The following is a 23638-nucleotide window of genomic DNA, read 5'->3' as shown; positions in this document are numbered from 1 at the left end:
CATTTAAATTAACCCAAAATAATCCACAGCTTCTTGACAGAAACTGTCAGCCAAGGCCTGTCTTACTAACAGAAAGCAAAGGAAGGTGGAATCTACTGTTCACTGGTCTGGACTAAAACTATTTTAGATTTATTGAAAGACAAAAAAATGCAAACTGTACTTCACATTGTATATAGTCCCAAATGACAAAGAAGCACCATGGGGTTCCCTAGATCTAACCAGGTCTGCTACAGAGTGAGAATTTTGATTTTGTATGTTTTGTCCACTTTTTGCTTTCAGTGGCAGGAATCTGTCATCGCAGGCATTTCTGCTTGGCCCCTAGAACAATCTCCCCTCTCCTCCCTTGTGTGCTGTTGTGGGGCTTCTCCTGAGACACACACCTGAGACATTCTGATGACAGAGATGGGGGGAGCCCTGTTGTGCTAGCTGCTCTTCCTCCAGTGGGACCACTCAGTTGAACTTGGCCCTATAAGCTGTATCCTGAGCCTAGCACTGGTCACTAAAAAAATGCATTGCAGCACTTCTCCTGTCATTTCTGAAACCTTGCAGCCCTTCCAGGATCCTCAGGAGTGCTCAATACTGCAACTGCAGTTGTAAAAGTGCCCTCAGCTGCTTCTCCCTCACTGTAGCAGCTCTTGCTGTGCCCCTTGCCTAACCTTTCCTGATGAGGGGCAAGGGAAGCTGGTGCCATTGGCGCTCAACACCTCATGGTACCTGGAGTACCCTGAAGTATGAGAATATAGGTGGGTATATGTATGGGGGACACGGGTGGCACTGTGGGTTAAACCACAGAGCCTAGGGCTTGCTGATCAGAAGGTTGGCAGTTCGAATCCCTGTTCCTCGGTCCCAGCTCCTGCCAACCTAGCAGTTCGAAAGCACGTCAAAGTGCAAGTAGATAAATAGGTACCGCTCCGGCGGGAAGGTAAACGGCGTTTCCATAAGCTGCTCTGGTTCGCCGGAAGTGGCTTAGTCATGCCGGCTCCCTCGGCCAATAAAGCGAGATGAGCGCCACAACCCCAGAGTTGTCCACGACTAAACCTAATGGTCAGGGGTCCCTTTACCTTTATGTTTGGGAGGGTACATGTCTTCACCCCAAAGGAAAGCAATGCCCAACCTGATGATAACAGAATAAATGATGTAAGGAGGGAGCTGCAGCCCAATATAAGAAAGGAGGTGATAAGGGAAGACCTAACTACTTTAAATGAATTCAGATCTCCAGGGCCTGAGGAGGTGCACCCAAGAGTAAGGGTACCAAAGGAACATGCAGATGTGATCTCAGAGCCTCTGTCTATAATCTTTGAGAATTCTTGGAGAACAAGTGAGGTCCCTAGAGACTGCAGGTGAGCAAATGTTGTCCCCATCTTCCAAAAGGGGGAAAAAGAAGAACCAGGTAACGACTGACCAATACCAGGAAAGGTCCTAGAACAGGTAATTCAATAGTGGGTCTGTGAGCACTTAGAAAAGGACGCTGTCCTGCTGGATGACCTTGGGCCAGTTGCCATCTCTCAGCCTAACTCACCTCACAAGGTTGTTGTGAGGTTAAAAGGGGGGGGGAGTGTGTCTTGCCACCTAGAGCTCCTTGGAGAAAAGGTGGGGCAGCCTAAGTCCTGACAAATAAAGAAAGATCCACATTTGGAGAATTCGTTCGCCAAAAGGTTCTTAATACATTCCCTACACCTCCTTCGTGAGTATCCCTGGATTTTCCCTTACCCTTCTAATTTCTCCACCACAGTTTAGCCTCCAGAAACCTTAACAAAGACACTTCGACGACACCCCCCGATGCTTTGTACGGAAAGGCTGCGAGGTTTGTGGAAGAGGAGCTGAAAGGCGCGCGGCGGGGCTGGGAGGGGGGGCGGTGTGTGCGCCGGGGCGGAGATGAGGGAAGGGTCCTCCATGGCTGTGCTGTGGAGTGTCACGTCTTCCTCCCAGGGGCTCCCCTCCACTTCAGGAGGTGAGAGTGGATTTTCTCAAGTGCATTTTGACAGCTGGGAGCAAGGGGATCGCAGCAGCAGCAGCAACAGCTGGAGACATTCCTCGCCACGCCCCTCCTCCAGCAAGCCGGCTGTCCCTGGCGAAGAGAGTCCGAAGGGCCCGCCCGCCCCCTCGGCTGCTGCTGCTGCTGCCTGCATTACAGCAGCCAGACAGGACCCGGGCACTCCGCGCCGCTCTCCTCCACTGAAGGCCGGAGGGGAGAAGTTGCAGGAGGTTGGCGGCGTCTGCCTGATGAAACCTCTGAAAGCGATTGCTGCATCGGGGCGTGGGGGGGGGGGGAAGGAGGAAGGAAGGAAGAGGAGCCACCCCGATCCCTGGCACACACACTCCATCGTCACCTGCTCAAGGCTTCCATCGCCTTCCTTAAGGAAAGCAGCTGCTGCCGGAAGGCTTTAGGTGGGAATCCCGAACGCGCCACCGGGGAGGGCGGGCCGCCTTGCCCCAGAATCCGCGCCTCTCAATGCGGATGGGAAGGAATGCGGGAGGATCGGGCTGTGGATGAGGGTTGAGGCACAGCAACCAGATGATGCAACGACTGCGGTGGGGTTACACGAGAAAAGGATCGCCGCTTTCCCCCCACCCCCCAAAATATCCCAAAAAATCTGGGCGAAAGGGGAGGCGTGCGCTAAGGTTGAGGATGGAGACGGTTCCGTAGGGGGGGGGGTACAATAAAACCAAGCTTGCCATTTGAATCCCCCCACCCCCACTTAGGGTCCAAATCTATGTATCAGGTGTTATTTTTTAATGGGGAGAGAGGGCAGTGCGGGTTCCCCATCCCACCATTATAAACTGCTCGCTCCGTGTGACATGTATGAAGAAAACGAGCCAAGATTAATAAAGTACTGCTCTAAAATTCAAATGTTAACCGCAGCGTGCAACGGGGGTTCTTCGATCCAAAAGGCGAAAGTGTCCTTTTGTTCGGGTTCAGGTGCTACACCGGATATCAGATAAGCCCCCTACCGTGCCCGCCGCCCCCCCCCCTCCGCTTCCGAAGGAACACGTGTAGATTGGCGACGCCCTGGGCTCCCCTGGCTGCAAAAAGCACATGGCTCCGTCTAGATCGCCTGCTCGAAATCCGATCTTCGCAGGCTTCGCTCGGTTGCCGCGTGAGCCATACATACCGTAGACGCGCTTGCACGGTGCCAGGCAGGCAGCGAGTCTTGCTGGTGGTTAGCAAAAGGTATCGCTAAATTCACCACGGAAACGACCTGGCCCGATTTCCAAACTACTCATGCAACCCACCCACCCCACCCCCCGTTAGCAGCGCGAGTCTTGCAAGACCCACCGTCCGCATCGCCTGCAAGACCTTCCCTTTTCCCGCCGCCGCCGCTGCTGCTTGCAAGTGACCGCCCTTGCAGAGCCACGCTTTTGTTTCTTAGCGTCGCCTCTCCCCCCCCCCTTTAATCGACTTCCTAACGACCGAGCAAATAAGCGCTCCGCATTGGGAATGTGAGGATTGGGAATGCAAGGCGCAGGAAGGCCGGAGCGCGATCCACTCGCTGGACCACGCTCGCCGGTGCATGCTTTTGCAACCTGCTGCACTTTGCAGCGACTTTCCCGTCCCGAGCTCTCCGGAGTTGCTCGCTGGAGTGTGTAGTAGTTGAGCGCAGGCCACGCCCCCCGAGCGTGGTGTCAGAGTGAAAGAGAGGCTCCGGTTGGTCGGCTGGGCGGACAACATCTGCTCGACTCCTTCATTCAAGTGACACCGGAGATTTGAGGGATATTTGAGGCACCATCCGTTCCCTTTCCTGGCCACTTCTCGCACTTGTACCAGCGCCGATCGCACGCTCCGAGCGAGGCTTGGGAAAGATCCGGGATCTCTCGTCTTGATCACCCCACGCTGCGCGCACACTTTTTTCCTTGCAAAGAAGTGTGTGTAAGAGAGAGGGCGAGCTCTCCTCCGGCCAGTGCTGTTGGCGTAGACATCGGGGCCATGCATGCTGCAGAGTGGTTAGGGAAATTCGTGACCCTGGCTTTGGTCTTTGCAAGCTTGGATCCGGTGGTGGGCACGGAAGCCACCAACCCTCCGGATGGTGCCCAAGATAACAGAGCGCCTCAGCAAAAAGGGCGCCTGTCTTTGCAAAACACAGGTATGTTGGGCTTCCTTTCCAGTATCATCAAACCGTATCGGCATGTGAGTCTAAACTCGGAAGGGGAGCAAACCGGCATTTTAAGTTCGGGGAGCTGGCTCTCTGGGTGCTGCGTTCCTGTGCAGCGTGGAAGGCTCAAGAGGCACGGCATCGCAGGGAGGGAGCAGAAATCAGTTTTTTAGAAAATAAAAAGGCTTCCTGTAGTTTGGAAGCGCACGTGCTTGTTCCCCTGTTGGAACTGCAGACCGCCGAGCTGTGCTGCCATCTAAGTAAGGCAAAAGGAGCTCATCGCAGACAGAAGACGGGGAGGACCAGAGTGAAAGTTAGACCAGGTAATAATTATAAGCCGAGGAGAATACGTGCTTGCTCGCTCTCTCACTCTCTCCTTTTTCCCCCCCCTTTTGCTATAAAAAGATTTTAATGACTAGTCCTTTGCGTGTCTTTGCACGTTCCATACTGGTCAGCTCTCTCCCATCCTTTAATTTTCAGCAAGATTCCGGAGGCAAAAGTCTTAAAGGGGAGGCGGGTAGGAAACAGTAGAAAAAACCGCCTTGCTGGTACAAAGGATGCTTCCTGAGCGCAGGTTTAGGAGCCGATTGAGAAAGAAAAAGAGCACTTGGAACGTGCAGACCTAAGTAGAACTGCTGAGTCTTTCTCTCTATTTTTTTTTTTTCTGCCAGGAGAGGCGTGCAGTGATGCAATTCACCACAGGGGGTTTCCTCTCCTTTTCCGTCTTCCCTCTTTTGTGGGGGGGGGGGTGCGCGTGATCTTTTTAATGCATACTGGTCGCATAAGTCACAATGCAGTGCAGTTTCCTTGGAGGAAACCTGCCAGGCCTGAATTGAAAGAAACAGAGGGAAGCAGCACACACACCCTCCAGTTCTCCCCAGGTTTAACTGTAGCGGAATTTGCTGCTGCAAAGCTTTGATTAAAACACACACACATGCAGGAATGCCCAAGTGCCACATGTGAATCTTATAGTTCTGTGCAATTCTCTGCACACTGACTGAGGCCAGGACGTGTGATTGGAACCGCATTTGCATCCTACCCAACACAAGCACTACATCTGGCCTCCTGGAACACCTACACACACACACACACAGAGACACACACACACCCAAGCTGCATACTTACACAATGTTGGACAAAGAGCCCCTTTTCCCCATCTGCTATGCACAGCTTCTCCTGTGTCTATAGAATTCAGTACAGTGAGGTTTCCTTGAGAAGGAAATATAGGGTGGGAATTATCTGTGGGATTGAGTGTAGGTATGTTGTAGGTATGTTGTATGAAATGTATGTTTGTATGTGTATTAATGTTGAATTATTTTAACAATAAAAATTTATTTTAAAAAGTTTTTTAAAAAAGAGAAGGAAATATAGGAGATGTAGCTGCAAAATCCTGCTCTGGGTCTTCTGGCCCTTTGTCCAATCAGTGTTTTAAAAAAGGAGCAATTCCTACCTGCTTGTTATTTATTTTGCTTAACCAGGATCCCTCTCTCTTAGCTTGGCTTCTGTGTGCCCTTTTAAGGAACGCCCATTTTCTTTCATGTATGTAGTTTAATTATATTTTTTATAAACTGCTTCATCATTGGTGAAAACCTAGAAGCGGTGTATGCAATATAAAACGAAAATCAAAGGATCCGTGCCTTGAGCTGCCAGGGTTAGATGAGAAAGGCTGGAAATAGCTTGCAGAGAGTGATACATAAATGTGTACTAGGGCAATGGCTAGCTATATGGCACCCAAAACCTTTCCCTTTTACTTAAAATGTCACAGTGCTATTTGACTTGAATTTTTTAGACTTCTCAGCAGCTGTGTCAGTACACACACACATTAACACACTATCAGTATTTGAAGTTTACTGGCAATGTTTAAAAAATCTGCCCAAAACATGGAAGGAAAAGCTGGCTGGTTTTACTGTTGCATGCATGCGTGTGGACGTTGTCCTATGGTAGCTGAATTGGGTTTCAGTGGCACATATACTTGCCCCATTTAACACAGCAGTACAGTATTTACTTCCAAGTAAATGTGTGCACAACTGAATTGCAAATGTGTAATGAATATTGGGGGGTGGTAAATGGCAGTGCAGCAAAAGCTTGTAGCAAAAAGACTCTTTTTTCCTGTAGCTATATTAGGAGTTTTGTAATTGACTTCAGTAATCTGGGGGAGATGGGCCCAACCGTAAACCAATCATCAAGGCACTTGTTCTGATTAGGAAATCTTGACAATTCACTTTCTCAGTATCTTCAGGTACAAGAATCTTGGAAACCTTGTTGCGAATATTGCTTTAAGAGCTCTTTGGATCAGATTTGCCACATGAGACAATGGCTCTGAATAGAATGGGAACACCAAACACTGACTTTGCATTTCTGTAACTAAATGCTTGTCTCTTAATTTCTGTAGAAGGCAAGGACAGTTAATGTGTGTCTCATGCACTTTCTCCCCTTTTTCTTGAAATGATGATACTGTTAGCAAAACAAAACCTCCACCTTCTAGTATATTTTCCAGTTTTAAACATGCATTGTGATGGATGTTCATTTTCAGCTGAAATCCAGCACTGTCTGGTCAATGCTGGTGATGTGGGGTGCAGTGTATTTGAGTGCTTTGAAAACAACTCCTGCGAGATCCGAGGCTTACATGAGATCTGCATGACGTTCCTCCACAATGCTGGAAAATTTGATGCTCAGGTAAGCATAAATGCTGCAGAAATAAACAGTGCAGAGTTTTGTTAGATTTTGTTTTGTTCTGTTTTTCTCAGCACATTTTCTGCTTTCAGCAAAAATGAACAAGTCTGAAACACCTTTGGAATAGGGGATGTTCATAACACAGAAGGTTCATTCATAAAGTCTCTTATTAAACTTACATCTTGCCTTCACACACACACTTGTCACTCCTTCTTAGTAGCCCAATATATGTACTGCATGTCCACTTCAAGTCCCACCAGCTGAAGAAAAACACCATATGGAGATTACACAGCATGCTAGGTGAAACAGTATGGGGGCACTTGTTTGAAAAGACAGCTTGTATTACAGACTGTGCAGTGGCTCAGAAGTCATCTTCATTTAATGCAATGGGTGTGTATTCCCAAACCCACTTGCTTAGGAGTAGACCTCATTGAATTTGGTGGCACTTCACTCAGACGTTAACTTGCTCTGTAATGTTCTTGACTTCAGGTTCTAGGACCTGGCATCCTTCAACATACTTCCATTACCAACTGCTTGCTGAGCCCAGGAACCAAAGACTGCACTGATACACCCATATAGAATAACATTTCCCATTGACAAAAAGTTAAGCCACAGTGTGGTGTAGTGGTTAAGAGCGGTAGACTCGTAATCTGGTGAACCGGGTTCGCTTCCCTGCTCCTCCACATGCAGCTGCTGGGTGACCTTGGGATAGTCACACTTCTCTGAAGTCTCTCAGCCCCACACACCTCACAGAGTGTTTGTTGTGGGTGAGGAAGGAGGAAGGGAAAGGAGAATGTTAGCCGCTTTGAGACTCCTTAGGGTAGTGATAAAGCAGGATATCAAATCCAAATTCCTCTTCTTTTTAAAGGGTTTGTCCCTCAAATAGTGGAGATTGTTATGACACAGCATCTAGATATCCTTCTAGCTTCATGCATGGCTCTTTCTTACACACAGGATTTATTTTAATCACAGCCTGGATCTGCAGACCTCGCAATTCTAAGGATGGCTAGTGAACAGCCCTAGTTCAAAATAGTTTGGCACTTGAGGCAAGCAGAACCTCCTGCAGAGTCAATAATTAAATAACTCCATTTGTCATCCTTTTAGTGCCTGGGTTCCCAAGATGGCAACCATGGGCACCTTGTTTTTTAAACTGAGTGGGGAGTTGGCTTGTTCCATTGCATTTTTTTTTTTCAGGGGGTGCCTGCTTTTTTGTCTTACGGTTTATTCGTTTGGGGATGTCTGCAGCTGCTTTGCCTGGGTTTGGGACCTTTTCTCTCCAAACCATTTGTACATCGTTGAAGCATCCTGTTATTATGTCTTGTACAGCTGCTCTCCAATTTCAGTGAAAGAGGGAAGGAGCACATTACGATGGGTCAGTGGCATTTGGCTTGACTAGGCAGTTTACAGAACACACACACACATATATTTATGTGTAAAGATTTCAACCCCTGGCTAGCGGCTCTTAGCATGGCTAGGGCGGAGAGCTGTCTTGCAGACAAAGGTGTTCTGTGCATTTCAGCTACAAGGCTACTCCTCACTTTGGACTTGAAAACAAATCTTTCTAGAAATGTTTAAGCTGCTTCTTCAGACATGTAAGGATGCCTGCTTCCTTTCAAATGAATAGGAATCTATCACCCACTTTCTAATATTGAGACACCTTTGAAAACCTTTCCCTTGATTTTTTTTTTTAAGAACGGAAAACGAAATGCTCATTTTATATTACAATACTTGACACATTTTGTACAATAGGATTCCCATTATGGTCCATTGCCATAATTCTCCACATTCTCCAGCCCCCTTGATGCCCATGCAGGTTGAATTAGATTAAGTTGAATTGCTTCAAGTATTGAAACTTCATCTAGGTATAGCTTTAACAATTACAAAATGAAAATAATATATGGAATATTGGTGCATTACTCAGCAAAGAGCATCCCCCCTTCAAATGCCCTCTCATCGTTTTAATGGGGGGGGGGCATTGTTCTGTGATGAAGAAAATGCCAAACCAAAGGAACTTGCGTTCTCACGCTCAACTGCTATGATTGGTAAAATTTGAGTCAAATTTTTAAAAGAGTGTTTGCCCTATATGGTGTACAGAACATGAAATGCTCATCAGCTCGGATGACCTGAAACGTTAAGGAATGGGAAGAATGTAGGAGGATTGCCAGCTGCCTGTCATTCACCAAGGAGAAGAACTGCTGACCAATTATCCAAAGAATTGTAACACCATTGAAGCATGACTGGACTTCAAACCTAATGGCAGAAAAAGAGGGCAGAATAAGGATAAGGGATCATATAGTATGAGGCATTTTTTATCTTCAAAATCTAACCCTTCTTACTAGGCCTTTTTGGAAGTTTCAGAGTGGATGGTGTGCCCTCCAGCTTCTACTAATGCCATAATGCTATTGTGACATGCTGAATGCTGCATTTTTTCACGCTAACAGAAGGTCTCTTTTGACTGACACGGATAGGCAGGGTGAAGGACGAAGGGCCTTTTGTTAAAGTATATAATAGATAATGACAGGTTGTGACTGCTGTCCTACAGATACTTAACTGTGAATAAATCCCACTGGTTTGAAGGGACTTAGTTCTGAGTAGACATGCATAGGTGGCACTGTAAGGCCACAGTTCTTTTGTATACCTACTTGAGAGTTAGCACTACTGAAGTCAAGTAAACACACAGGACTGTGCTGGAGAAGCTGTGTCTCTGAAGACTAAAATGACACGTTGACCTTTGCTATGGGGAGGGCCAGAGGGTTGTGTAGGGTGTTGCATCTCCATGCCCTTGCAACTCGAAAACATTGCTTAGCCACACTTGGCCTTTTCTATCTATTGCCACATACGTTAATGCCATCTCATAGACACCGATTTATAAATAATAAACGAAATATGCTTGGGTTATGGGAGTCTTCCCCCATAACAGCCTTCTGCTCTAGCGTATTGTGGTCTCAGAACATTCATAGGCCTATTTATAAAAATGTAACGCAACTTTTTATAGGAAAGGCCTTATATCATTAGGGGTTTTTTGTATGTGATTAATAATCTGTGACGTGTAACTCTGAAGGCTTTCCGGAGAAGAGGTGGCAACTCAGCTGTAAGTGGTGCTTCATGGAGATGAAGACTTGGTGTGCTTTTTTGTGTATCTTTCTTCAGGGAAAATCCTTCATTAAAGATGCTCTGCGGTGCAAGGCTCACGCCTTACGGCACAAGTTCAGCTGCATCAGCCGCAAGTGCCCCGCCATCAAGGAGATGGTGTTACAGCTGCAGCGAGAATGCTATCAGAAGCACGACCTCTGCTCGGCAGCCAAGGAGAACGTCCAGGTCATGGTGGAGATGATTCACTTCAAAGACCTGCTGCAGCACGAGTAAGTCAGAGCTTGGCTACTGCAGTGGGAGGTGGCAGGGCAGCTCAGATGGGGAGCCCGCTCTGTGTTATCACCAGTTGCTCCAGGGACGCTCCAGTCGTGATAAGCCTGCTGTTGTGCGTCCTCACAGAATTGCACATACCCTAATTTTACTGACCTGGGAGTATAGGGACAGCCAGCGGGAAAAGAAATGCCGCGGGGGCCATTTCCAAACCACTGGCAGGCTTTGGTGATGCAACTGAGCCTTGAGAGAGAGGGCAACGAACAGGTACATTAGGATAGCACACTACTGGGTGCCTGAGGGCTTATCCACACTTAATTCCTCCACTGTTTCAAGGCACAGACTGCTCTTTAAAGCTCTGTGTCTGAGCTCCTTTTTTTTCCCCTCCAGAGTTTTCCCCATAAAAACCCGCTCTTTAAAGCTCAATCGCAGCAAACAGCAATCCATAGGAAACCCAAATGGACGTTTGCTCCAGTTGAATGCTAAAGAGCAGGTTTTTGCTTGGGGAAAGCCTGGGGCAGAAACGAAACAGCGTTCAGTCATGGAGCGTTAAAGGTTAATGTGGATAAGCCCTTAGTCAACAGAAAGAAATCAATGGCATTGCAAAAGGATTTCCTACTGTCTTGCTAGGCTGCCACTCCCAGATTTATCCCTTGTATCTTCTTGGATGTACTTGGGGACTGATTGATACATTGCATTTGAACTAGGTACACTAAATTTAGTGTGTTCTGGTTTTTTAGTTCAGCTGCCCTCCTGATATTTTGTACAACTGTCTTCAGCTCCAGCTGGCACAGCCAATGGTTGGGGATGCTGGAAGTTGTCCCAAGCATCTGGAGGGGTTGGGTGCGGCTGTTCTGTTGTAATATATGGGCTGTGGTTTCTTAACCATCTACAGAATGTCTGTGCGACCTCAGATGTATTTATTATTTCATAAAATGTATACACCACCTGATTTTGGGGGGGGGGGATCAAAGCAGTTTACAAAGGGAAGCTTCTTGACTCTGTTCAGTTGCTCTTAGGGGTTTTCCCTCAAGTGCCCAAGATCAGAAACATACCTCTTGAGAACTATCCCAAAAGACATCCTGTGAATGCTTCTGTCACAGATTTTATTCTGGGGTATAGCATCTGTGGTGTAATTGTTGTTCTTTGTTTGTTTTTTGTAAACATGACTCTGGTTACTCTGGATCTCTCTACCGTATTTCTAAACACCTTCTTCACACAGGTATAAAAGTGTGGAAAGATGGCAGGTGGTCCAACTACCACACATGTACTGTGTGGACCACAGCCTGGAAAACCAGTTTGGAACAGGGAAGGAATGTGTGGATATTATTAATGGCATGCTCAGTCTTTTAATTGAAATCAAGGCTTGTATCTTCAAAAAATTATATACGTTGCTTCTTAAAATTAAAAGATGAAAGGGAGTGGTGGTGCTGGCATGCAAAAAGAACCCTAATTAGATTTGTCCCAATACTTCTTGTTGGTGCAATGTATCCTCACATAACTGGCTTATATATTATAAGGGGAAATGTCAGGCTTCACAAACACACAAATCCTCAGAACATACTCTAACTTTACACCTGCAGAATCCTAGTGAGGCCAATTTTTGGTGAATGGTTGGCAAAGACCGTACTGTTAATATCTAACTTGCCAAAATATAGGTACAAACGCTCCACTTACTTCTCGTTTCTCTTAAAAGCTCATTTCTCCTGCTTCAAGAATGGCAACAAAGGGACTTCTAAAACCTGTCTTAGGTTGAATATATCAGTGTTAGTTCAACTTCTTATTCAGATCAGGATATGCTTTTAAAAAGAATGCAGCTTTGACAGCTGCTTTTCTCTAAAATGTGGAAGCATTTGTTACTCAGTGTAACAATCAGCAGTTACTGTTTACAGCAATTCACTATGAAGGAACAGCTCTCCCCAAAATCCTGCTTTTAATCCTTCTGGGATTCTGTACAGGATTGAGACCTTTGTAGTGTTCAGGAATGGAGCTGTTGTGGAAGTGGTATAGTCCAGTGAAAATAAACTTGAACTTATAGAAGTAAAGAGAAAATAAATGATTGTTTTTCAAACTATATTCTTTCTTTTTTTAAGAGAACCACCAGCGTGTGGTTAAGAGCGGTAGACCTGTAATCTGGTGAACCAGGTTCGCATCCCCACTCTTCCACATGCAGCTGCTGGGTGACCTTGGGCCAGTCACACTTCTGTGAAGTCTCTCAGCCCCACTCCCCTCACAAAGTGTTAGTTGTGGGGGAGGAAGGGAAAGGAGAATGTTAGCCGCTTTGAGACTCCTTCGGGTAGTGATAAAGCGGGATATCAAATCCAAACTCCTCTTCTTCTTCTTCTTCTTCTTCTTCTTCTTCTTCTTCAGCCTAGCATAAGACACAATATACTGAACATCTTGATGCACAGCCTTTTTCTCCCCAATTGTTATTGGAAATGGCTGAAAAGTGTCAACTCCCTTAATATCTTCACTCCCGTGGAATCAAACGCCAACCTCCTCAAATTTTTTATTTTTGTGAATAAAAATTTCAAATGTTGAATAGTCAAACATTTTGTAGGTTCTTTTGTGTCAATTGTCAGCACCACAATCATGAGAAACACATTTGATATTTCTAAACTAATCTTGTAAATTTTTTTTTGCTATGTAATCATTGGCACACCTTGATGTTAACAGTCACAATACTGTGGTCTACAGCCAGGTTGTTTGGGTGCCAGATAAGATCATGCATGACACCCCATGCCAGTAATAGCCGAAGGAGGTACAAATGGATAAAGAACTGGGTGGCTGCACCCTGTGGCAAGGTTGGTAAGGTTCCATCCTACCCTTCATCCCAAAGGAGACCAGGGCTGCAGTAATTATTCCATATGAGTATATGACTGCAGCCTAAATGGTTGTTAAGGATGAGGACTGGGAGCTTTTTTAATGAATGAGTTCTCCAAGAAAGCTCAGAATCCAAATCTAAATTGTACATTCTGAAATAATCATATAGATATTTGAGTATGAAAGGAGGTAGCTAATCAGTAAAAACAAGAACAACGTGACTGGTTGCCACAACTTAAAACAAAAAAGAAAATTCCTTGTGATCCTCAAATCGAATATTATGGCTTGTCTGTATGACAGATGTGGAATGCAGCTAAGCTCATTAGAAACTAAAAGTCTTCTGCTATGAATAAATCAGTATGATATTATGTTACAGCAGTTAAAAAAATACTGTTGACAAAAATGCCAGTGGTGTTTAGATGATCAAGTAATACAGTATATCCATTTTTGGTGGTGGTTATAATACTATTGGAGACAAGGGAGCAACCACAAACCTACATATACATTCTCATAACACAAATGGTAAAGGAAAAGCACTATGTTTGCCAACTGGGTTTAATACCAGCTGTCATACTTGAAAATAACAGCTAGGGGGAAACACTCTTACTTCTTTGCCCCTGAAGGTATTTTGTCAAGACTATAGGCCTCTCAGATCTGATCTAAGCATATCCATAGGAAACATCTGCTGTGGTTTCTAACAACTTAACAGTCATTGGCTTTAATAGTCAAAGCACTATGTTCCACATTGAATTATTCCACTCCATAATGCATAGTACAGTTTATCCCAGCCTTAACCACTCCTCTGATTGCCATTGGCAACTAAGAATTTTACCCAGACTAGTGAGGAGGCTGACGAAGAAGAGATTTAGTGTTCTGTCCATCCTTCAGTGGCCTCTCATGAGTAAAAAGTAGGTGTATTCATTGAAAGGGGGAGACAGTAGTCATGTTCATTAATTTCAATGGGATAAACATTTCCCACAATCCCTTATTCTGATATTGCAGTGGATATTTCCCTCTTCTACCAGAATCAGCCAATTACGTAGAATGGGGACAGGCTGTGTTCCATCACTGTAATGACCCAGAGGAGATGGTGGGTATTGCCCCTCATCAATCTGTTTGAAGGAGTTTGAACGAGGCACCAGCCATTTTGTGGAAGAGGTCACTTCACAAGAAGTCTCCAGCTTCTCAGAGATGAAATAATATGTAACAGACACTGGAGCTGCCTGGCAACAATATGATAAACGGATATGGTTCTAACACAGGAGCCCTTTCTGAAGCCACGCGTGCTTGCCCCACTATTACACCTGCCACAAGCCCACCACTGTCTCAAGGGAAGGTCTGGATGCATGAAGCCTGTTGAATTTGTACCTCTATGGATTCCAGTTCATGGTGGCTGCCTACTCATATTTAGGTAGACTTACCACCACACATTCACACTTAGCACCATCCCCCAACACATTGATGGTATTGGGAGAGGGGCTGGCACAGGGTGAGCATCTCTCCCCACTCTCTGTCTCCATGTGATCTCAATTTCAGGGAGAGAAGCATCTGAAGAGGGCTAATATGGCTCCAATAACTGGCGCAATTCTCATAATATTGGGGGGGACTAGTTCCTGCACCATTTCCAACAACCAGAACCCACCCAAATTCCACTGGGAGCACTGCTCTGGCAGTAGAAGATTTCTCTCCAGGAAGGCTTGCCTAATACTTTCCAAACCACTATCTTATCACCTCTCTGTGCCAAGGTGAACGCCTTTTGATCTGCCCAAGTCTTTTTCTTTGTGATTTACACTGAGGGTTTGTTGTTGCTGTACTTTTGTTTGTTTTAAACCTGACTTCCATTGTTAATCTTGTTTTAAAAAACTTTTCTGAAATCTGAAAACTGAATTTTCTGAATTCTGAAAACTGTTCTGAAAGTCCTGGGACTGAAGAACAGGGTGGTAGGAAACCGCAATTCAATGTGGGGCTGTTGAGCTGCCTTTGTCTTTTGGGGTCAGGCCTGAAATATATTGATTATTTTCTTCTGATTATTTCTTCTGATTAAAATAATCTTCTGATTATTATTTTTTCTCCTAGGCCGTATGTTGATTTAGTGAACACCTTGCTCACTTGTGGAGAGGAGGTTAGAGAGGCCATCACTCGGAGCGTCCAGGCCCAGTGTGAACAGAGCTGGGGCAGCCTGTGTTCTATCCTGAGTTTCTGCACCTCCATCCCACATGGAGATTTCACCCTTGAACCAGAGAAGAAGCCAAATGAAGTCCCCAGATCCTCTATTAGTCAAGGGGACATTATAGTCCACCCTGAACCTGACGCCAGAGAGAGCTCCCGAAACACCAGAGGGGAGAGAGGTAGCAGGCTTCCTGGGAATGCCCAGACCCGCACTAAAGCTGGGAGCCACAGTCCCAAAGCGGCTCACGGGATTGTCGAACAGGCAGAGGAACTGTCTGACTTCTCTGACATCCGGAGGTGAAAGGAGGATGTAGCTCTTCTTTCCCCCTGCACCAGAACCTTCCTCCATTGAGTTCATCTTCTTATCTAGGGGCATTCCAAAATATGTACAATATAGAGGGGTGGTGTCAGGCATAGGGCATTGTGGGATATGTGGCAGTGACAGTGTATGTATTATAAGTAACAGAGGAAAAGCAACAGCTATTGGTTATTGATTGTATCCAGCAAATTCAATGTGTAGGTGCAACAAAATGTATTCATGTAAATCCTTTCATCTCTTCAAAAAAAGAGGGGAAACGGGAGATTTTAGATGCAGGTTTGGGGTGGTGGTTAAGGGATTTGCCCACATTTTAATTGGTGAACATGTAGACCAGGTTCAACATTGAGTCTCAAGGCAGAAAATAATCTATAGTCTCCACTCTGTTAGAGGCAATGAGGGCTCCAGATCAGCTGCAGAGAAACTCAGATACAGAGCTCTGCATAGGGGACCTTGGAATTGCAAACTAAATTGTCTGTCTGAGCCGTTGATTCTGTCTAAGTGACACCACCTGCCTTAAGTGTCCCTTGCATTGGTTTGGGTGGCTCTTAGCTGACCTCTTCTGCTTTTTGTTCCAGTTTCCTTAGGAAATAGGCTGATGAGGGAATCAGTTTCTGGACAAGGACATTTTCAACCAACTCAAAATCATGCCAATTTCTTTTTTCTTTCCCCCCCCCCCAAAAAAAAACATCATAAAAGAATCCACCTGGCTTCTGACTGCAGTGGGTTTCCCAAATACCGGTAACTCGCATCTTATGATTATTTCACTTGCACGAGCCTGGCTGAGGGAAAATAAATAAAGAAATGGAGAGCAGGGGGAACCCATTCTCCTTTTATTTATTTATTTGTTTATTTACGCACAAACACACTGAGCAAAGCTGCAATCACAGACTTACCTGGCTTTGGGAAGCATCCCAGAGCCCTCGCTGTGTCTGCAAACTTCCTTAAGCTGGGCAGGCAGACACCTGGCTTTGGGAAGGAGGCGTGAGGCATAAGGGCTCTGGCAGGGTCCTAGAGTCCTCCTTCATCTTCTGTAAAGCTGGGCAAGTGCTTACTAGGCTTCGGGAAGGAGGGGTGAGGACTCTAGGACCCTGTCAGAGCCCTCATGCCTCCTTCGCAAAGGCAGGCAAGCCTTCAGAGAGCCCGAAGGAGGTGTGCTTTGAGAAGGTGGTGGAAGGGCTTTGGGACACTGCCAGAGTCCTCACACCTCCTCCCCATAGCAGATACGTAACCCTCCACCCTGGGGGGGGCGCTTCCAGGGGTTCACCCTACAACCGCTGAAACCCAGCCCTCGTGTGAGATGCGAGTTTCCTGTACAGCGTATATATGGTGGGCTACAACTTGCTTAGACACGAAGCTCTTTTTTTTTTTTTTGGAGGTTGGAAGAAAAGTTCTTCTCTTCCTGAAAGCAGGACCACAATGTTTGCTGAGCTATAGAAATCCTGTGCTCTAAGGTTGACTGTGTGTGTGTGTGTGTTGCCAAAGAAATGGTGATGTAGAATAAGCGCAACCCAGCACCGTGCAATGATTTAATCAGGATAACTACAGGAAGCTTAACTCGTCTTGACACCTCAGCCCCAGCCACATTTTCTTGGAAGTAACTTCCCATATATTTCAGTGGAACTTGCTTCTCTTAAGTGCATTTTGGGCTACAATCTCTGTTATTATCCAGAGTTAATATGCTTTATTCCATCTTTACTTCTAAATAAATCTCTCTCTATCGTTAACTAAGATCACTCAGGACACTACATTGCATGGGAGGGACTGCAGTAGTCCTTAAATCGATGAAGCAGATTTTGGTCAGAGACGGTAATACTACATTAATAGCTCCTGTGGCTTCAGAAAGCTTTGGCGACAGTTCCCTCAGCGGAAAGGCAGTATCAGAACGAAATCCCAGTGTAGTGGCTTCTTCTGCACACCGACCTCCTAGGTGCAGGGACTTCCCCAGTCATGGCCATGTGCATTCATGCACATTGCATATGCAAAGCTAGCCCTGGCTGTAGGACTTAGCCTCACTCGGACCAGGAACAACATAGTATAAGCCTTTCCTCCCTTGAGGAACAATAGAATTGTTCATGCAGCCAGGGAATTTTATTTACACTATTTCAAACAAGGGCAACTTTTGTGATTGTGTCAAGCAGTGAATCCAGGTCCCGCTGAAGCAACAATATAGATGAGGTCCCCTTGTTGATGTAAAATTGTTTGAAATGATCACCATACCATCAGCTTACATAGGTACAACCCAAAAAAATCAAGCCCCTATATTTTCATGTCACTAATTGAATCTTATGGAAGTCAGATTTACTTATGGGAACCAAAACACAGAGACACCACTGAATGTCTGTCAACCGATCACCTCAGCATGCATATAATTTATCTTCATTCAGTAAATATATGTTCCCCTTATAGCTTACACAAAGGAAATTCAGGTGTTTTTTGAGGAGGTGGATATAATACCTTTTTCCCCCTCTGTGTATGAAAATTGGATGTATGTGTTCACCTACTGATTCCACATTTTCTTTTATTGTAAATATTTAACGTTTCTATTTATTATAGTTTCTCCATTTAAAAATAATAATAAATCTGAGCACTGCTGGCTAAGGTAATTTAAATATATTTCAGGACCTGTGTTGTATATATTAATGCCACTAGTAGATTTTTGTTATTGTTTAAAGCAAGGGAAATATAATTTTATACACTCCATAATGTTATTGACAGCATAAATCACTTATTTATTGTTAACTTTCATTTCTAAGAGATAACAAGTGCATTTAACCTGATAGTTTTGTCAAGACATCTGTATAGCCTTACTTCTTGAAAATAAACAAATTATCCGCTGTCCGCTCAAGGAGCCAATAATATTTTAACCCGCATAACTTGTGACAACAACAAAAAGTTCTTTTAAAATTATGGACACAGTGCAATTAATGTTAAGCAGTTCTGCTGTATACTTCTGTGCCTGTTTACTCAGAAGTAAATCACAGGGATTGGCCACACTTCTGCTTGTCCTAACACTTTCCCCCAGAAAAACCCTGAATTAGAGCAATTCAGAAAAACCCTGAATTAGAGAATTGCTGAATTAGAGCAAACGTCAATGGGGTTTTTTGTGGATTGACATTTGCTCAGATTCAGCAGTAAGGAGCAGGTTTTCCCAGGGAAAGCGGCGGGGCAAATGTAAAAGCAGAAGGGTGGGTGAGTCCTCGGCGCATTCAACAAGACTTGCATCCAGGAAAATGGACATTGGATTGCAGCCTTTATAATCTTGCTGGGTTGTATCCAATGTTGGTCATATACAGCGAGGACCCATTGAAACTAATGGACTTAACTAACTTGAATTCATTAATTTCAGTGTGTCTACTCTGAGTTGGGCGTAGTTGGCTATAACTCATGGAGCTCAGTCATTAAGTGAATACATTTCAGCCTTTGAAAGCAGAACTGAAAAGTGCTTAACTGGTTGAATCATGCCAGACTGGTGGAAAACGTCCATTACTACTGCTTTACAGTTTCCATTCATTTCAGTACAGAGCTACTATCCCTTCAAACAGGTTTGACAAATCCACTTAGCACAACACGGGGATCCCTCCCGCAAATCTGGAGACCAGAATCAATGCGACCCTCCCATTAACTCCAGAGTAGATGCAAGGCTGCCTCATATGCTGGGTTCTGGAGCAAGCCAAAGTAATTTACACTTCTGTCTGCCTAAAGCTCCTGTACAATGAGAAACTTAAAAGATGCATATCTGAACCCGCATATGTGTCCACCACATGTATCGATCCAATGCGCACTTTTGAGAGGAATGGAACCTTTTGCGTGGAGTCAGTACGTGCATCCATTTAAAATGTGTGTAAACCTTTAAACCTTATGCCTAATAAAGAACTTGCCACACCAGGAAGTATAAGATTGGTTTATTGCACAGAAAAGAAAAGCAGAGTATATGTGTGCTGCTCTTAAGACACCCAAGTTACAAATATGCAAGGAACAAATAATTCAGTACAGACACCTTAGTCTGGAAGTGTGAAAGACAAACCAAAAGTCTAGAGAAAGTGAGCAGTGATGGGGTATACCTGAACTTGAAGCATGCAGAGTGCAAAGTTAGATTTGAGATCTGTATGCAAATGTTAAGCTCATCCCTTTGAAATCCCATGTCAGCAAGGCAACAAATCTTTCAGTTCTTTTGGTCCAGTACCAGTGAATATAGGGTTGATCATTGAAAACATTTAAGAAGAAAACAGGTGTCCCCATTAGAGCCGTGGCTAACTCTTTGACACCTGGGGTTTATGAATATTTTAACTATTGGCTAACTTCTATGGAAGCAAGCTAGGAATCCCAAAAGGTGCTGAGTCCAGCAAGCAAGCAATCCCAAAAGGGGCAGACTCCGTCACAGAATCCTGATTAAATGGGGCCATGTGGAATGGTATTTTTGATGAGGACAATGTCATGTGGCTGCTGTGGGGGGAAAAATCCATTGAGTAGCACCAACTCCACAATAAAATTTTCTGCGAGCCTAGATCTAGCTAAAATGGAAAGAAAAATGAATAATTCAATCCACAGAAGCGGAAGAGGAAGCTCCCTAAAAATTGCAGACATTTATAAAGTTGTACTTTTCCCATAAAAACAGGTGGGTGGATAGGGTGGGTATTCAAATGTGGACACATTTTGCCAGGAATGTGCATATCAAATCTTGAGGCTCTTGTCTTGATATTGCAATTGCAAAGGAGATACGGCATGGCAAACCCAAGGTATTAAATGTAAGAGTTAAACTAAAGCCCCTACTTAACTTGGCCAGAAATTGCAGATCTCTTTCAGGAGTTATGGGTAGGACTGAGGGTTGTTGGTTTCATATATATATATATATATATATATATATATATATATGCAGGTTTTGGTGTCTTCGGGTGTCTTCCCGTGTAAGAGTCGGGGTGTCTGTGCGACGTTTCGACGAGGTCTCACTCGTCATCTTCAGGCTGGTGCTTTCAGCTTCTTGTTACTGGAACAGAGCAGAGTCTGGTGTTTGAGTTCCTATAAATACTGTTGAGGGGTGTGGTGTATAGCCTCCAACGTTCTGGGCAGAGAGGAAGTTCCTAGATTAGTGTGCCTTTTCTTCTTTTGTTCCTTAATTACTTGAGGGATATCTTGGGTGATTTCATGAGTGATATTCTGAATATCACTGGGTGGGTCATTAAGTGTAGATTAGTTGCTAAAGCTTTCGTGTCTTGACCTCTTGAGCTTGTGAAGAGTTTTTCTGAGAAGATGGCTGTGCTGCATTTAGTTGTGCTCTGGCTTGGCTTCGTGTATAGGGGCAAGCTATGGTTTTGTGCCTTGTGCCAGCCAGATCTGTGTAGGGATTGCAGGGGGGTGCAGCATCCGGAGGTGCCACTATAGTTTGGTTACTGGATGGAGTCTGTAATATGTCTGTGGAGAGGGTCTGGGTTTGGGTCTGGTGTGGTTGATTGGTGACGGCGTTCTGTGTGCCTCTGGTTCTGGTGTCGGTTTTTGTGGGGAGGGCTAATTTCCAGATGTCTGGCAGGCGGGACGTGTCGTCACGCTTGTTCATGTTGTGAGGGTCCTAATCTACAAAAAACCTGATGGCTCCCTAGGACACACTATCTACCAGAAAAAAACACACACCAACCGCTACTTACATGCACAATCACATCACCACCCTGCACAAATAAACTCCGTAGCCAAGACTCTCATCTCCAGAACCAAACGCCTGGCTGACAAAGACCACTTGACAACTGAGTTACAGAATCTCTCAAATGTGTTAATCGCCAATGGATACCAGAAAAACAGGGTTACGAAGCTAATCCAAAAAGAAACACCCCCCAAAAACCAAGACACAGAAGAAAACAATGGCATGGCCCTCCTTCCTTATATCAAGGGCACTACAGACAAAATCAGCAAAATCCTCCATAAACACAATATCAAAACAGCCTTCTGCACCAACCAAAAAATAGCCAATATCCTCAGAAACCCAAAAGACAAAATCCAGCTGGAAAACCAAGGGGTCTATGAAATACCCTGCAAAGTCTGCCCAGCCACGTACATTGGACAAACAAACAGACGAATAAATGCACGTATCGCAGAACACAAGAATGCCGTCAAAAAAGAAGAAAAAACTTCCTCTCTTTTCCAACACATGAAAGAAACAGGACACGAAATTAATTTTGCAGATTCCAAATTGCTCTTTAACATGGAACATCACCACAAGAGAATAATCATGGAAGCCATCGAGATAGAGAAACACCCTCACAACATGAACAAGCGTGACGACACGTCCCGCCTGCCAGACATCTGGAAATTAGCCCTCCCCACAAAAACCGACACCAGAACCAGAGGCACACAGAACGCCGTCACCAATCAACCACACCAGACCCAAACCCAGACCCTCTCCACAGACATATTACAGACTCCATCCAGTAACCAAACTATAGTGGCACCTCCGGATGCTGCACCCCCCTGCAATCCCTACACAGATCTGGCTGGCACAAGGCACAAAACCATAGCTCGCCCCTATACACGAAGCCAAGCCAGAGCACAACTAAATGCAGCACAGCCATCTTCTCAGAAAAACTCTTCACAAGCTCAAGAGGTCAAGACACGAAAGCTTTAGCAACTAATCTACACTTAATGACCCACCCAGTGATATTCAGAATATCACTCATGAAATCACCCAAGATATCCCTCAAGTAATTAAGGAACAAAAGAAGAAAAGGCACACTAATCTAGGAACTTCCTCTCTGCCCAGAACGTTGGAGGCTATACACCACACCCCTCAACAGTATTTATAGGAACTCAAACACCAGACTCTGCTCTGTTCCAGTAACAAGAAGCCGAAAGCACCAGCCTGAAGATGACGAGTGAGACCTCGTCGAAACGTCGCACAGACACCCCGACTCTTACACGGGAAGACACCCGAAGACACCAAAACCTGCATATATATATATATATATATATATATCCTGCTGAATTCTGGTAGAACAGCAAATCCTGGATTGTGAAACAAAACAAACCCCCACCCACAAGTGAAATCTGAATTCTCTAAAGTCAACTATCAGCAAAGGCAAGTAGAGTGCCTTGCTGTGCCTTGGCATATTATTTTCTGTCTCATCACATGGGGTTATTTAAAGGGATAGGGAGAGGAATTATGAGCAGAGCAGCCCATGCCCTAGGACAGGAATTGCTTATGGCTGCTTGAAAAGCACATTTTAATGCCCCTTCTGTTAGGTTTAAAAATAACTAATCCAATTTAAACCCTCGGATGAGATGGGACTTTGCAAGCTTAAGTTTGATTTGCAGGAAACTATGACCTGTCATATTCATGCTTAAGGTGCATTGCCATCCGCAGTTTATATGCATAATCCTCCATGGATTAGTTTTAGCCATTGGATAAAGGAAAGGGAATGTTTCCTGCCAGATATATGGTGACAGACCTTAGTAGGAAATGGTCTCTAGCCAAGCTACAGGATTTCTGAAACAAGATGAGAAGCTGACTTACTTGCCATGTGTTGTTCACTTCTGTGAGCGCTTTTTGCAAGCCTTGGTTTGGGGTTCTGAATGTAAGAGCCCTTGATCAGACCACAGGGCGATATAGTTCAGCATCCTATTCTCACAGCGGCTAATCAGGTCCTTCCCTCCAAGCAGGACATGAGTGCTATAGCATTCTCCCTGCTCATGTTTCCCAGCAATTCAGACATCCTTCCTCTGATACTGGACATTATACTAGTACCCATTGACAGCCTTATCCTTCGTGATTTCATCTAACCCCTTTTAAAGCCATCCAAGCTGGTGGCAATCACTAAATCTTGTGGGAGCAAAGTCCATCGTTTGACTGTGTGGTGGTTGAAGAAGCAGTTTCTTCTCCGGGGCCAACTGTATGTTGGCTATTGCACTGTGTGTCTCATTGCCTCTACCTGACATCAGCAGCTGGTAGAGTAGGGGAGACACACTGTGTGATGACAGCATAAGGTGCATTGCTTGCAGTAGATACCACAGAGAATAGAAGGAAAAGAGACCCAGATCTGCAGCTGTTCTTATATCACCCGTTCTGATCCTTGGCCCAAAGCCAGTTTGTAGAGTTAGATTCGGCCAACTCCAACTGTCCCTGGAAGACTGAAGGGAATTATTTCTGTACACGCTCTACCTTAGGAGTGGCTGAATTTTGGTGCCTTTCCTTTCCTTCAAGGGGACGAATCTGCAAAGT

General features: G+C 45.0%; 1 protein-coding gene and 1 long non-coding RNA gene across 10 annotated transcripts in view; one reads left to right on the top strand and one right to left on the bottom strand.

The window, feature by feature from the left end:
* Positions 1 to 2785: 2785 nt before the first annotated feature.
* On the top strand, positions 2786 to 19887 carry STC2 (stanniocalcin 2). Its single transcript, XM_082213513.1, has 4 exons — positions 2786 to 4082; positions 6625 to 6767; positions 9915 to 10126; positions 15027 to 19887. The coding sequence occupies exons 1-4, from the start codon at positions 3926 to 3928 to the stop codon at positions 15418 to 15420; spliced, it is 906 nt and encodes a 301-aa protein (XP_082069639.1). The 5' UTR covers positions 2786 to 3925; the 3' UTR covers positions 15421 to 19887.
* The window catches only part of LOC309527043, a 69183-nt gene continuing 51469 nt past the window's right edge, over positions 5925 to 23638 (bottom strand). For 8 of the 9 annotated variants that reach the window (XR_014217062.1, XR_014217064.1, XR_014217065.1 and 5 more), the window contains one exon: positions 22382 to 23629. This is a non-coding gene — a long non-coding RNA (uncharacterized lncRNA). Of the gene's footprint in view, positions 6781 to 8933; positions 9015 to 22381; positions 23630 to 23638 lie in introns of those variants that run through there. The other variant, XR_014217063.1, reaches the window with a different exon arrangement.

This window comes from Podarcis vaucheri, assembly GCF_965113315.1.
Source record: "Podarcis vaucheri genome assembly, chromosome: 2".
In the NCBI taxonomy this organism is placed as follows: Eukaryota; Metazoa; Chordata; class Lepidosauria; order Squamata; family Lacertidae; genus Podarcis; species Podarcis vaucheri.
Note: the sequence above shows the minus strand (reverse complement) of the source record. Positions and strands in the feature narration are given on the sequence as shown.